The 14,358-nt window shown below is 34.3% G+C and overlaps 3 protein-coding genes across 4 annotated transcripts; all 3 read right to left on the bottom strand.

The window, feature by feature from the left end:
• Positions 1-2,718: 2,718 nt before the first annotated feature.
• Positions 2,719-6,134, bottom strand: LOC116115162 (protein SCO1 homolog 1, mitochondrial). 2 transcript variants are annotated; one of them, XM_031401325.1, is made up of 8 exons: positions 5,808-6,134; positions 5,511-5,708; positions 5,301-5,391; positions 4,761-4,973; positions 4,172-4,261; positions 3,933-4,065; positions 3,323-3,433; positions 2,719-3,093 (listed from the first exon to the last, which is right to left on the bottom strand). In XM_031401325.1, exons 1-7 carry the CDS (start codon positions 5,967-5,969, stop codon positions 3,325-3,327), a joined length of 996 nt encoding a protein of 331 aa, XP_031257185.1. In that variant the 5' UTR covers positions 5,970-6,134; the 3' UTR covers positions 2,719-3,093; positions 3,323-3,324. The 2 variants fall into 2 exon arrangements, with proteins under 2 accessions (XP_031257185.1, XP_031257184.1); XM_031401324.1 differs by having other exon boundaries at positions 2,719-3,433; positions 5,808-6,133.
• A 549-nt stretch (positions 6,135-6,683) lies between these two features.
• Positions 6,684-8,972, bottom strand: LOC116115161. The gene is made up of 5 exons (XM_031401323.1): positions 8,952-8,972; positions 8,657-8,764; positions 7,225-7,286; positions 7,008-7,066; positions 6,684-6,929 (listed from the first exon to the last, which is right to left on the bottom strand). Exons 2-5 carry the CDS (start codon positions 8,731-8,733, stop codon positions 6,915-6,917), a joined length of 213 nt encoding a protein of 70 aa, XP_031257183.1. The 5' UTR covers positions 8,734-8,764; positions 8,952-8,972; the 3' UTR covers positions 6,684-6,914.
• Positions 8,973-9,684: 712 nt separating this feature from the next.
• On the bottom strand, positions 9,685-11,653 carry LOC116115192 (protein trichome birefringence-like 3). Its single transcript, XM_031401352.1, has 6 exons — positions 11,414-11,653; positions 11,087-11,324; positions 10,822-10,993; positions 10,460-10,659; positions 10,213-10,371; positions 9,685-10,107 (listed from the first exon to the last, which is right to left on the bottom strand). Exons 1-6 carry the CDS (start codon positions 11,604-11,606, stop codon positions 9,774-9,776), a joined length of 1,296 nt encoding a protein of 431 aa, XP_031257212.1. The 5' UTR covers positions 11,607-11,653; the 3' UTR covers positions 9,685-9,773.
• Between the last annotated feature and the right edge of the window lie 2,705 nt (positions 11,654-14,358).

Below are 14,358 nucleotides of genomic sequence, written 5' to 3'. Positions count from 1 at the left end.
ACCACAAATGGTCGATCTATTTTGGCCGTTTTCGGCCAGATCCACGACGATCTGACCGTTTTTTACCTTCAATCATTGTTTTAAAACCCAGACCAGAGGGCAACCCGTTTTGCTGCTTGAGTCATGGGTCAATCGGTCCAATCGGTTGGATCAATGACATCCGCGACAATTTTATTTTTAAAAAATTACATATTAGTCTCTTAAATTTTAATATATTACAAAATTCCCTTAAAAAGTTCAAATTAGTCCCTAAAGTTTTTATTTATTACAAAAATACCCTAAAAAATTATCAATTAATCCATAAACTTTTGACATATCTCCAAAACACCCCTATAAAATTACAAATTAACCCTTATAATTTTAAAATATTATATAAACCCCCTAAGACCTGAACCGGACCGGAGAAGCTACCGGGTCCAGGTCGGATCGATCCGGTCTGATTTTTAAAACAGAGCCTTCAATCTGGCCAAAAACAACCAGATCGACACACGGATGACCTGATCCTGCCTGTCATGCGTTAATATGGTGACTATTGTCGATGGCCGACGGTGGTGGCTGACGGTCCACGATGGTCTTTGTTGACTAGGGGTAATTTATTAACTTTTAAACTTTTTGTGACGAAGGTGTTTTAGTTAAATTCTAAAATATAAGGGATCTGAGTTATTGTTATTTGGTAAACATTTGAGGGCAATTATGTCTAAAATGGTATTTAATTAAGGGTAAAATGGGTATAAAATTAAGATTAGCCTGGTAATCTTTAAATATCATCCCTTATTTAACCTGCAGTAATCATTGTTGGTATTGAAAGATTACTAAAATCTTTTATTACTTGACAAGAGAATGTTCGAAATTAAAGATAGATTATCAGAGTTATTTTTCCAGAGCCCTAACCAAACACACCCTTTGGATATCTAAAATCTATTTATCATCATTTTTTTTTTTTTTGACATCACACTTAACACAAGCAAAGCGTGATTTTAACCTATAATTTTTACTTGAGATTCTTTTTTCATTATTTCAGCAACAGGTGGGTCTCTAGTCTAAACATCAGGCTTCAATCCTCAACTGTTTCCCGCATGATATATTCAGTCTGTTTCAGCAGAATTAAGGAATAATTAAAAGATAAATATAGACTGTACTAAACTGGATGACACTGAATCTCGAGNTTGGGACAAACACGGTGAACTCAAAACAAGATTGGAGGACTGAGGAAGACCATTGTACATGATGGAACAATAAGATGGAGAAATCCACTACATATCAGACAGAGCTCCAATCTATATACACAGACATAGCAACAAGTAGTCGGATACTATATTGATAATATAATATAATATATATGTTTTTAACTTTAGCTTAAAATTAGGATCAATAATTAATATCATAAGAGGCTGAATTTGATATTATTGCAGCTTTTGGTACCTTGTATTGGTTACACATTGGCAAGGGGAAAATAGCTCTCTTGCTTCATCAATTTTGTCCCGTAATCCTTACCAGCTACAGTTGGCGATTGTGTTATGAACTATAATATTCAGTGCAATACCTAATATTTACTGTCTCTGGTTCCAGTAAATAATTATGCTAATTAGGATTTTAGATAAATAATCCCATCCTCTACCCATTAATTACCTTTGACCATCAATTTACGTTGTGTTGGGAGTTGGGACTTTGAAGCATTATGGAGGGGTGTTTAACAAAATCACCGTATTATCATTTTGGGTGCATTTGGTTTGGGAAATGTTATATTGCTGAAAATGTAGAATTATTTTTGAGATAGATTACTATTTTTGTGATAAATTACCTTAATCTTTAAGGGGGAATATTATATCAATATGTTTGGTTAATAAATTCCTTTAACCCCCTATATTTAAGAATTTAGCTAAACACCCCCAATAACAAAGTTTAAATTTTAATAAAATACCTCTGGCCATCCAAGACCACTGTCGATCGTCGGAGTCAATCACCAAAACGGCACACAACCGGCGAGATTAGGCTAGCCATGCGCTGTTTTGGCTAGATTGAAGGTCGAAAACAATCAGATTACCGTTGATCTGGTCGAAAACGGCCTCAAATTGTCGATCTACTCTGACCGTTTTCGGCCAGATCCACGGCAATCTGGCCGTTTTTTACTAGACCCACGACGATCTGGCCGTTTTCGACCTTCGATTTGGCCAAAAACAGCCAGATCGGCATACGAATAGCCTGATCCCACCGATCATGCGTCAATATAGTGACTATTGCCGGTGACCGACGGTGGTGGTTGGTGGTCAACGGTGGTCTTTGGTGACTGAGGGTAATTTATTAACTTTTAAACTTTTTGTGGCTGAAGTGTTTTAACTAAATTCTAAAATGTAGAGAGTTTTGGTTATTGTTATTTGCTAGACATTTGAGGGCAATTATGTACAGAATGATATTTAATTAAGGGCAAAATAGATATAAAATTAGGATTAGCCTGATAATCTTTAAATACCACCCTCTTAACTAGCAGTAATCATTATTGATATTGAAAGATTACCAAAATCTTTTATTACTTGACAACCAAATAAGAGAATGTCCGAAATTAAAGATAGATTATCGAAGTTATCTTTTCAAAGCCCTAACCAAAACATACCCTTTGGATATCTAAAATCTATTTATCATCATTTTTTTTTTTTTTAATATCACACTTAACACAAGCAAAGCGTGATTTTAACCTATAATTTTTACTCCGAGATTTTTATTTTCATTATTTCAGGAACAGGTGGGTCTCTAGTCTAAACATCAGGCTTCGATCCTCAACTGTTTCCCGCATGATACATTCAGTCTGTTTCAGCAGAATTAAGGAATAATTAAAACATAAATATAGACTGTACTAAACTGGATGACACTGAATCTCAAGAAAGTTGCCAGTAATTTAAGCTAACAGTGACCAATACAAAAATCAAAAGCATATTTCCTCGTTAGGGCAGTGCAACGAGTCACAGCCGATCTTCACATTGCAGAGTTTAAAGTCTGGCCATATTTAACCCTACAAAGCATGATCTTGGCCAAGATTTTTATTCTTATCGATCAGGTGGCTCATAAGAACAACTCTGTAAATGTCCTGTGATTTCTCTTTTCAATAAACAAAAAAGGGAAATCAAAAATCATTAGCAAACATAAGTCTTTAGCAATTCAACTCGCTTATAAATTTCTAATTCAAAACAATTAACCTATCATAAATAGTATCGTTGTTACTCAAGATTATGAATTATGAAAAATAAATATCCGGAGAAAATTGGGGCGCATGCACCTAAAATTTAGCATACACTATGGAGTACAAGTGCAATGGACAACACTATACTTCTATTTCTTGTGTTGCTTTATCTCTTTGATTACACCATCTGCTAGCGAATCAACATCATTATTCTTCCCAAAAAATTTTACAAACTCCATCTTAGGACTCATTAAGTACCTGCACAAGATTACATAATTGTCACAAAGTTCAACAAGGGGCCTCGTATAAGTTGAGAGACCATCTTTCTGATGTACTCTTAAACAAAATATGCCAATTTTATTCCTTTGTTATTATCATTTCTCTCTCTTAATAGATCAAAAAATCATTCTTGTAAAGGATACACCATAAAAATCATACGGCAGTTACAAAAAACAGTGCACAGCAGACATAGATACTATTACTCGAGAGGCAGCAATTTTATGAATCCAGCCTAACTAATCATTAAGCTAATGTTTCATAGCTTCTTACGAATATGGAAGCTAAGAATTGATAGCATGGAAAGGAAGCTTGATAACTAGTAAACTAATCCAAACATCATAAAAAGGTCATCTAACAATAAATATTTAAGAAAATAAAAAAGATAAACATAACATATAATGGACAGATGATGACTTATAAACCATTAACATAAGCAGAAAATTTTGAAGTGAAAAAGTTGCAGAAAACTGATACGTACATGACTATGGAGTGATCAACAAGATAATCTGAATCTTCCTCTGCTGTCTTCATATAATAAACTCGATATGCACGAGCAACTTTCTTTATCTCATCTGGACTCCCAGTTAACCCAACCAGTTTTGGATGAAACTCTGTGATAGTAAAAAAGCATGGAAATCAACTTGAATTGATCCAATCATAGTTAATATGAGCAAACAAAACCAAAAAGTGCACTTTAAGAAATGAATTAAGAAGCACCTTTGACATACTCGCGTACTTGCTCCACAGTATCTCTCTCAGGATCAACAGAGATGAACACAGGCACAACATCAATTCCCCCTTTTTCCTCTACAACATAAAAATAATAACCATTACATCCTCATAGTAAATTTTTCAAGCTAGTTTCTCCCATGTAATATGTATCCTGCAACTTGGAAATAGATCTTGAATTTACATCAATAATTTTGTTAAGGGAAGCTATTCTTGGAGTAGTTTTTATCCAAATTTAAAGTTTCGATCATGCCTCTAACTTAACCTCCATTTGGATAATGATAGATGTGGAGGGGCAAGACTATCAACTCAGATTTCTTGTAAATTAGTTACAGGTACAAACTTTAACAACTAGAATATTCTGAAGTTTGATGAGCAACATACACTAAAAACACTACACTGTACATCACTAAAGACATTACTAGTCACCAGCCCAAAATAAACTTCAGATATGCCTATAATTTGTTCAAATTACAGGTAGTATTGTTCACTACAAGATTCAGAAGCAGAATAGTAGAGACAAAAAGAGTGATTCCATAGTAATATTGCAAAATGCAGAAAAGAGATAGAAACTCACTTGTTTTATCAACTGCAGCAGCTAGCTTTTGTAACTCATCTGGGCAGATATCAGGACAATGAGTGAAGCCAAAATATATCATTGTCCAATTCCCTAGAAAGTCTTTATCAGTTACGCGCTTCCCGTCATGGTTTATAAGATTAAATGGCCCCCCAATGGCCGCTTTGCCTGCAGATGGTCCTTGTTTAACAGCTTGTGAAGCATTATTTATTTCTGCAGCAACAAATGTAATATCAGAGAAGATCTAGCAAAATGCTTGCAAGATCAAGGCCATCAGCACTGTAAACAAAAAACCAATCTATCAATGTGTGTATGCATAATAATTAATTTGCTGCACCAGTGGCACAATTAGCTACCAAACCTTACAAGTGCTACGTTAACTTCTTTCATTCTTTACTACTAAAAGCATTCATTGGAAAAGAAACAGTTCACAACATGATAAAATCAGCCACACCGCACATATGTGGCATATGATTAACAAACAGGGTGCGTAATTACACATGCTAATACATATATCAAAAACTCACCATAGAAATCTACCTTCAATATGTCGTTTCTTTTCCCTGTCATAGTACCATATTATTCCAGCTCCAGTAAGAACCAACAATAGAAAACTCAACCATGAAACAGGCTGCCAAAAAAAAGAAAAAGAAAAAATCAGTATTCAATTAATTCATATAACAAACAAAATCCCCCAAACGCAATATTTGCAATCTTTTTAGAAACAAAAATAAAAAAACCAATCATTACCCCGCCACGAACAGGTTTTCCACCATCGCTTTTGCCTTGATTCGAATCTCCCGATTTTTCAGCTCCTTCAGAATGCGATTTCGCATCGCTTTTCGGTACAGGTTTTTCGGATTCAACAGCTGTAGGTGTGGTACTGGTACTCAACAAATATCTTTGATTAATCACAAAAGATTGAATTCCAAGACCAAAAGGGAGAACCTGAATAAAAAAAAAAAAATTATAATTAAATAACTATACAACAGTTTTTATTACTAAATAAAATTAAAGTAATAAGAGAGAACAAACTAACGAACGAACCGGTGGAATTAAAGGTAGAGTTCGAAGGTGAAGCGCGTGGATGATTGATGGTGATGCAACTGTGGATCGGCATTGGCCAAAAGTACCAACATAAGAATAGAGACGTATATGTTTACAGAGGTTTCGAAGATGATTTGCTTTACTAGCAATAGCTGTTGCCATGCCTCTTCAGAGATTTGGTATTGCAGTAGCTCGATTTCTAGTTTCTCTCTTCGTTCTTCATTAAACCCCTACAAGGGGTTTTAATCCCAGTTATTCTGGGGCTGCTTGGAGCCCAATGGGCTCAACAAGACTGAGGCCCAAATGAAAGTTAGGTATAATAAAGGGTTAATATCTTTGATCTCCCCCGAATTTTACTATCGAATAAAACACCCATATAATTTGTGAATGATCACCAACCTCTTTTGAAAGTCTGCTTAACCTTAAATAAAAATTGTTTAGCGTTTCAGCAATAAGGATATTTTCCCAGCAAGTGCTAATAATGATGCTTCCTTATCAACAATTTTGGATTTATAACTTGAATAATAATTTTTTTTTTTTCCTTGGATTCTCCTAAATCATGTAGTTTTTTTTTCTTCTATTAATGTAATTATTTTGTTTATATCCAAACCAGATAAAAAGAACCTCGTCGCTAGGTATTGGTGTAGGGCGCCAAGGATCCCATTCCCGATTCCCTAGGGGGGGTTCCCTGTCCCCGCCCCCGAATTTGTTGGGGAATCCCCAACCAATTCGGGGCCGGTTAGATGCCCATCCCTACTCGTTGCAACAAGTGCGATACTGTATGAGTGTATATTTTGCTTGGCTTTTAATCTTGCTATTGCCAGGATCACAACCCGGAACAACAAACATGATTTGGTAGAATATAGACACAAAAGGTTGAAATACAGATAAACCTCCACAAATGCAGATATTTATTTATATTACCACGACTAAGTAGATAGCTACAATTTATATTAAAAAAAAAGCTACATGATACATCAGAGATAACCAGTTACTGCGACACTAAACCCAATATTGCAAAACTCGTTTCGGCCAATCCTTATGGTGAAAAAGTGTAGAAATTATTCTGTATGGTGCAGTACCAGATCCAACATTCTATTGTATGAATCACTGGTTCTTAGACTGCAAAAAATGTTCACACAGTTAAGGCCGAACCACTTAAGTATATATGTCATATCACATTATGTAATAGATACCAACCTCAAAATTTTTTGAGAAATCTTTCATCTGCTCAGCAAGTTCTTGCCTCTTCTGAACAGCTGCACGAATACAATAACCAAAATTTAAGAATAAATTGGCTCAACACAATCAATCACTTCAGTCCCTTGTAACCACATATTTTTGGGCTAAATACAAATTAGCAAAAGAACATCAAATTCAAACATAGCAAAGTAACTCAATGGCAATGAAAACATACCCTTACTAGAAATATCTTCAATCCTCTTTGATGTCCTCACAGCAAACCGTTGGAATGCAGGACTGAGAAACCACAACAGAAAAAACGTTAGAAAACCATGGAACCTGCAAAACATAAATTTGTTGCTTTAAATGCCCATATGCAATATAATGCAACATCAAAGATGTCAGGTTAAGAGAATAACGCCTCAGCTCTTAAATGTTACTTGCAGCATCATTTTCACAATGGGTACAAGCCTACGAAGAGTCATCTTAGGCAAGATAAAGATAAAGATAAAGACAAACAAACACACACAAAGGTATAACAAATCAACTTCAATGAGATTACTCAGAGGAAAAGGAACCAAGAGGGTGATCAGGATTACAAAGCCTCAGCTCTTAAACATTAATTGCAGCATCATTTCCATGATCAGTACAAGCCTACGAAGAGTCATCATTGGCAATAGAGAGAGAAAGTCATCATTGGTAAGATAAGAGAAAAAATATATATGAATTCATAGCTCATATAAGTCACAGAGATTATAGGTAACAGATGACCTTTTTTTGGGTGGGGAGTTGTCCAAGATAAAAAGCCTCAGCTCTTAATGGTTAATTGCAGCGTCATTTCCGCAATCAGTACAAGCCTACGAAGAGTCATCATTGGCGAGAAAGAGTGACCAAAAATAGATCTTGGTTGATTTGAGATTGTTCCTTATGATATTTTTGTCTAATTGTGGCCCAAAGATGTTTTCTTGTCTCTCCTTTCCAAAATATATTTAAGAAGAACGAATTGAACTCATCCATCATCATCATTGGTAATAAAAGATATGACATGCAGATTCAAAGCTCATATCTATTCCAACTAATTCAATCCTATAATTGCTATTGGTTAAAAAAAATCATATACCCAGATCAACGAGACCGTTAAACAAATAATGTTAGGTTCAATGAACTCAAACTCATTAAAATACCATATCTAGTAAAATATTGAGATATTATGAACAGGCAAAGTTATTGCAGATAAAACAATAAAATGTGATTGCAATGAGTGACTATGAACATGATCTTATGATTAGTTTAGAATATTTGTTATTCTGAATTTTTCCAACAACATCCATATAGTTCACAACTTAAAACAAGCATGAAAATCATCACCAAAATTTCACTTAAAACGCAAAAGAAAAAAAATGATCGATCAAGATATCAAAGATATAACACCCCAATAACCATTAAGTTTACGACAAAATCTTCTCAACCTTCCGGTTGTGCAGTGCAATACTTGTTACACTGCAAATAATGACGTCAGGATTTGAGATTATTTCGCTTCAAAAGAACGAACCAATCAGGAAGAGATAAGTCCTGATGGTCAGAGAACGAAGCTTAAGCTTCTATCAATTAACAAAATTACACTCAAAAAGAAAACATGGAAAGACAAGAATTAAATGAGAGGATACCTGTTGGCAAGACCATTCACGACAATCTCATTAACAAGATAAGACATCACTCTGTGCACAAAATTTCCACCCGCCATTATCGTATCTCTGCTGGCAAGTTTTTATTAACTACAAATAAAAAAAGAAACTTCGTCAGCTACAAGACTCAACTCAGCCCTAGCAACGTTAGAAATTAGAAAAACGTCTTTCAAAGATTAAAAGATCATTTAAACAAGCTAGGTAATCGATTTTCAGCACAAAACAAGCAGTATACTAAGATCAGATAAACTTAATTATCAGAATAACACAATGATACCTTCGATAGAAGATTAACAAGGTGAAAGAAAAAAAAAAAAATTAAATGAAATTTGAGGAGCCAAAAACTTAACCGGAGAGCCGATACCAATTCGTAGACCCTAGTTTCTAGAAACTCCTGTCGCATTGGCGTTGGCTCGCTACATGTTAATATCAATTATATAGGAAAGTTTCGGGGCTTGTGTGGGCCAGAATTTAGAATTGGGTCAAGCGGCCCACCTTTGACAGTAGTCCTTGGCCCACATAAATGAGTTCAGCCCACATAATATTATTTATTTGATAATTATTTAGAAAATGAAAATTCACATGATAATAATTGATATATGATCAAATTGGTCTGCTTCATCACACGGGTATTAATAAAGGAGAACTTAATTTCCATTAGCAGAGCATAAATTTTATACGTAGGTTTGAAGAAACTTATCACGCAGAACTTGTTATGTTTGTTCATTGTGGGTGTGGATTGGGTTGGATAAATTAATGCCATTCTAAGCTATTGTTTGTCACGTCTGTAATCTTGGTCTGACGAGAAAGTTAATTACATGTTGTATATCTAATTTGCAAGCAACATCTTCTCCTTTTGCTCAAGTCGTGTTGCTGTTGTACCTGCTATAATCTTACAATAGTTGGTATAAATCATAATCAGTCGCAAACCCAAGCCACTGATTTGAGATCTTTCAACAATTAATGGAAAAGAATATGAATTTTAGAATTTGATCCCAAAAGAAAAGAGAAAAACAAAAGTTGCTTTGCAGTGTATAAATGAAACAACTTACACATACACAGACGAATTAAAAGTCTATGTATAATTTCGCTTTTGTAGCTATAAGGATGCTAACAATATTTGATTCCATGTATCTGGGACTCCTGGCAAACACCAATGTATGCAATCTGCGTGGTGAAGAGGGTCAGCTTTTTGCTCTTCAGTTAAAAGCTTGCCGCCGGTCTCAGTGTAAACTGATGCGTGAGCATCGATTCTGTACTCAGAAATTTGTGTTACATTGATGAATGTAACAGGAACTTTCATTTTCTCCGCTATATCAGCCACCACACTCATCATTCTTTTATCAGAACCACTTCCCCAGTACTTCTTCTTCATCACTGGCATTGTTTCATTGTAGCATTTTGACCCGTTCTTGTTGCCCCAGTCTATGCTTCTGCAGAGACAAGTTAACACATGATTATAATTATTAATTAGCTGTATAACTAAGAAACATTATTTTGGTTAATTAATTTAGGGAGAGAGAGAGAGAGAGGGAGACTTTGTGTGTGTAGGAGACATAGTTGTGAAAAAGACACGAGTGTTGTTGGGATTTATATTTGAATCGACCCAATTCGCCCATGTCTTTAGGCCAATTCTATAAGCAACTGGAGTGTCCAATTCTTCAAAACCTTCTTGCCCATTTGAAAATGAACCCCATCTGTGTTCAAGTTGACATATATATATATTATAATCAGCATATTGTGTCCTTAATTTAGAGTTCAGTGAGGTTGAAAGAGAAAACTTACAGTGTCTTGAGCCTAGGACCACTCATCCACCAAACATAAGTATTAAAAACAAGGATGTCTACTCCAAGCCAGTGTTTGGCGTGCTTGGCAACTGAATCCACTTTTAAAATCCTTTTTTTGGTGTCTCCTATAATATGGAGATCGGAATTCGACTCAATTAGAAATGGAGCCCAATAGAATTCAATAGTAGCATTATATTCCTGTAACGTGGGGAGAAAGCGTATTAGATTTTAATTTACAACAAAATAACAATGTTACTTTACGTTTGGTTAATGGACTTGACATCATTGACAAAATGAGTTTGACGGTCCACCGCAACCATCAATTTGTGCAAGTTTTAATTAACAACTCATGTACTATACCTTAGCTTTGAAGACAGTATGAGAGCGACCCCGTTTCAGTGACTTCTTTTCTTCAGGAATAATGAATTCAACCATACAAACAAAAGATTGCCATTGACCTCTTTGTAATGAATCTCCTACAAAAAGTAACCTCTTGTTTCGAAGTTTCTTAAGGGCAACTTCTGGATTGAATCTGTACAAGAAATCACTTACAATAAAATCTCATGCGATAGAGAAGACAAAAAAAAATATATATATGCAAACATGGGGGTGATTAGATTTTTACCTAGGCAAAGTACAGTCCTCTGGCTGCCATTCCCAGTGACGGTAGTCAGAATCCGGCCGCCCATTTTTGACACAAGACACTTGCCTATCTAGATATGGACAAGTTCTATCAGTATACAAAGGCTTGATTGAACTGTTGAACACCCACTTCCCATTAACGACATTGCATTCTTCTGGGTCGAAGTCAAATCTATCATCTAGTTCGGTGTTGTAAATGTTGTCCTGTGCAGCTTTATGCTCTGTGGGACAATAACAGGAGAGATTAAAAACATTTAAAGAAATTTAAAGAAATGAACGTAACATGTAGGAGATAGATGATGAGACTTACTAGATTTCAAAGCAGCACTCCTTCTGGAACAGGATGTACTTCTGAAAAAAGAGGTGGAAGAAAGTAAAGTAATTCTTTCAGTGTAAAACAGAGCTACAAAAGCAAGACTACAGAGGGCAATAGTGATGATGGAGAGAGGTAGCTTTCCTCTAGAGTGTTTCATTGTGGCTCCAGAAGAAGTTGTTATGCTCATGGTTGCGGTTGAAGGGAGACAGAACAGAAAGTTAACGGAAGAATTAAGAGTGGTGCATCAGAATGATTGTGGGAGATTATTATTAATTTGAAGGGATGGGATGATGAGGTTGAGTAGGAGTAAAGCTAAAGGCATGTATGGTTTAGTTTTCACATCTATTGATTGAGTGTTTTTATATTTGTTAATTGTTGGAGGTTAATTAGCAGGTAAGTTGAAACGCTGACATCTTGGGCTCCTTTCTTCTTTCTTTTTTTAGCATATGGTTGAAGCTTATCGTAACCTTTAAACATTTAACCATATATTCTGCTGTTGTTAATTTATTTTAATGAGTAGACCCTTCAGAAAATTCATCAGATGAGATGATGTTATTGCAAAATTTCCTTTCAAACTGGTAGAATCATTGTCTACAATAGACAATTGTACATCAAGGTATTTCATGGAAAGGAGGAGACGATGACCTTATATTTGAGTTTGACCTTACGTGTCACTGACCTTGATAAAGAGAGAGAGAGAGAGAGCTCAAATCCATCGGCCCATACGTACAGTATATATATTTGACCTGCTGTTCCTACATGAAATTAAGCGTACATATTGAAAGAGAATTGGTTGTTTAATGCTGTATATGTATTTGATATGGACATGAAAACCTGTCCACACAATTGAAGATAGGGCAAATCGACTTACCTTAATTAAATCAAGCCAGGGCATTGTCGCTTGAAAATCGGATTATGAAAAGTCAAAGTTCAGGTGGATCGGATCGCTTGAGAATATGGATTTAACCTAATTCTATTTCTAAATGTTACATCATGATTGACATAAATGGAGCCTCATTTTTTTTTTTTTTTTTGCTGTCATTCTACTTTTTAAGCTTTATATTATGAATTCATATTCATTAATCATTATTAACACTCTTAAGCGTTAGCCTTCTTTCATAAGTTAATTGGGGGAATACGACAATAAAATGGAAGGGATTGTTAAAGCACTATCAATTTCTTGAATATAATGTGAGACCAACAGTTAATGGTGACACTGATTAATTAAATTTATTTTCAAGGTACACCATCAAATTATTATTATTATTTTGTTTTTGTCACCTTTTAATTGATGTGCATGGCAGAATAGCATTTGATATTCACGAAAGAGATCTTTTAACTGTTTTCCTAAAATCTCGAAAGATTGGAATCTTTCTAGCTTTTACACTTTCCTTTGGTACATTTTATAATCTATAAATGGAAATCTTCTTATAGAGTATACATAACATACCTAACTAATTAAAACTATAAGATTATCAAACTTATATAATGAGAAGATGCATGAGTTGAAAAATATTATATTTTAAATGCACTCTCAACAATGAAGGTGTTTATAAACCACAAACATTGTGGTTATATGACAATACTTTAGTTAGCTAAGTGATTAGGTGGGTTACTCAGAGGTCTTCTGTTTGAATCTCCTAGCATATTAGGATTGGACTTGTAAGGTATTCAATGGACCATGAGATTAGTTGAAATACACACAAATTAAGTTTTTAATGTTTAGATGTTCAATGAACCCCAAAAATTAATTAAAGTGTACATAAGTTAATCCGGATATCCCAGTTAAAAAAAATAAAAAAGGAAGGTTTTTATATCAATTATAATGGTTTACTTTATAAATAACATTGATCATAAGGGCTAATTGAATTACACACGTTAATAATATAAGGAATTCTGTTATTTCATAAATCTGAGGATAATTTAAGTTATAAAATCAAATATCGGGGGTTTGATTTCTTAAACAATGAATATAAATTCTTTCTTAAATTTGAAGAATTCAAGGCTGCGTTTGGATGAATATTTTCATCCATATTTTGAGTCCGATTTTGAGAATAGTGTTTGGTTCAATATTTAGACAATAGGATTTTCAAAATTCTATTCCAACACTTTTCTGACAGCTTGACCGTTTGATTTGTTTTTTTTTTTTTTTTTTGGCAGTCTTCCCCTTTTTCATGCATTCTCTTTTGACAACTTATGACACGTTTGAATTTTTTTTTTTGTAATTGTTAATAAAGTGTACGTGTAAAAATGATTGTAAGGGTTGATAATTAGTACTTTTGTCATATATGTATTAATATGTGTTTTTAAACAGTTAAATTAGTACTTGAATAATATATAGGTTTTTATTCTTAATATCTACGGGTGACAAAATTACCAATAAAATATTTAGTATTATTAAAATGTACTTGTTAAGTATATATTAATAATATATTATTTTAACAAACAAATAAAATATTATATTAAAATCATATATAAAAAATATATATTATCAAATATTCAACCAAATATCAAGGCAAATACTCAACCAACACATATTCTGTAAATCCTATTCTCGTAATCATAACCCTATCACCTATCTAACTCCTATTTCTTAAACAATGAATATAAATTCTTTCTTAAATTTTAAGAATTCAAATTACCTTCGCCATACCACTGAATTAGAGGAGGATTTGTTATACAATGAATGCATGACTGATGGCACAACCAATTTACCTGCTGATTGGTTATAAGGAAAACGTTTTCTTGTTAAAGATATTGTGCCACCTACATAGGCCAAATTGGAACCAGAAAAGCCCATTGGTTATCCAGTTAACAGGTTGATTTGTAATTTCCCTTCAAGTATCGAGCGAACAATAATAACTGATATCTGTAAAAGAGACGGCGATAGCCGATAGCTTACAGAGCTCGCGTCTCTCCATCTCAAACTCAAACTCAAA

The sequence above is a fragment of the Pistacia vera genome, unplaced genomic scaffold (assembly GCF_008641045.1).
Source record: "Pistacia vera cultivar Batoury unplaced genomic scaffold, PisVer_v2 Contig732, whole genome shotgun sequence".
NCBI classification, from domain to species: domain Eukaryota; kingdom Viridiplantae; phylum Streptophyta; class Magnoliopsida; order Sapindales; family Anacardiaceae; genus Pistacia; species Pistacia vera.
Note: the sequence above shows the minus strand (reverse complement) of the source record. Positions and strands in the feature narration are given on the sequence as shown.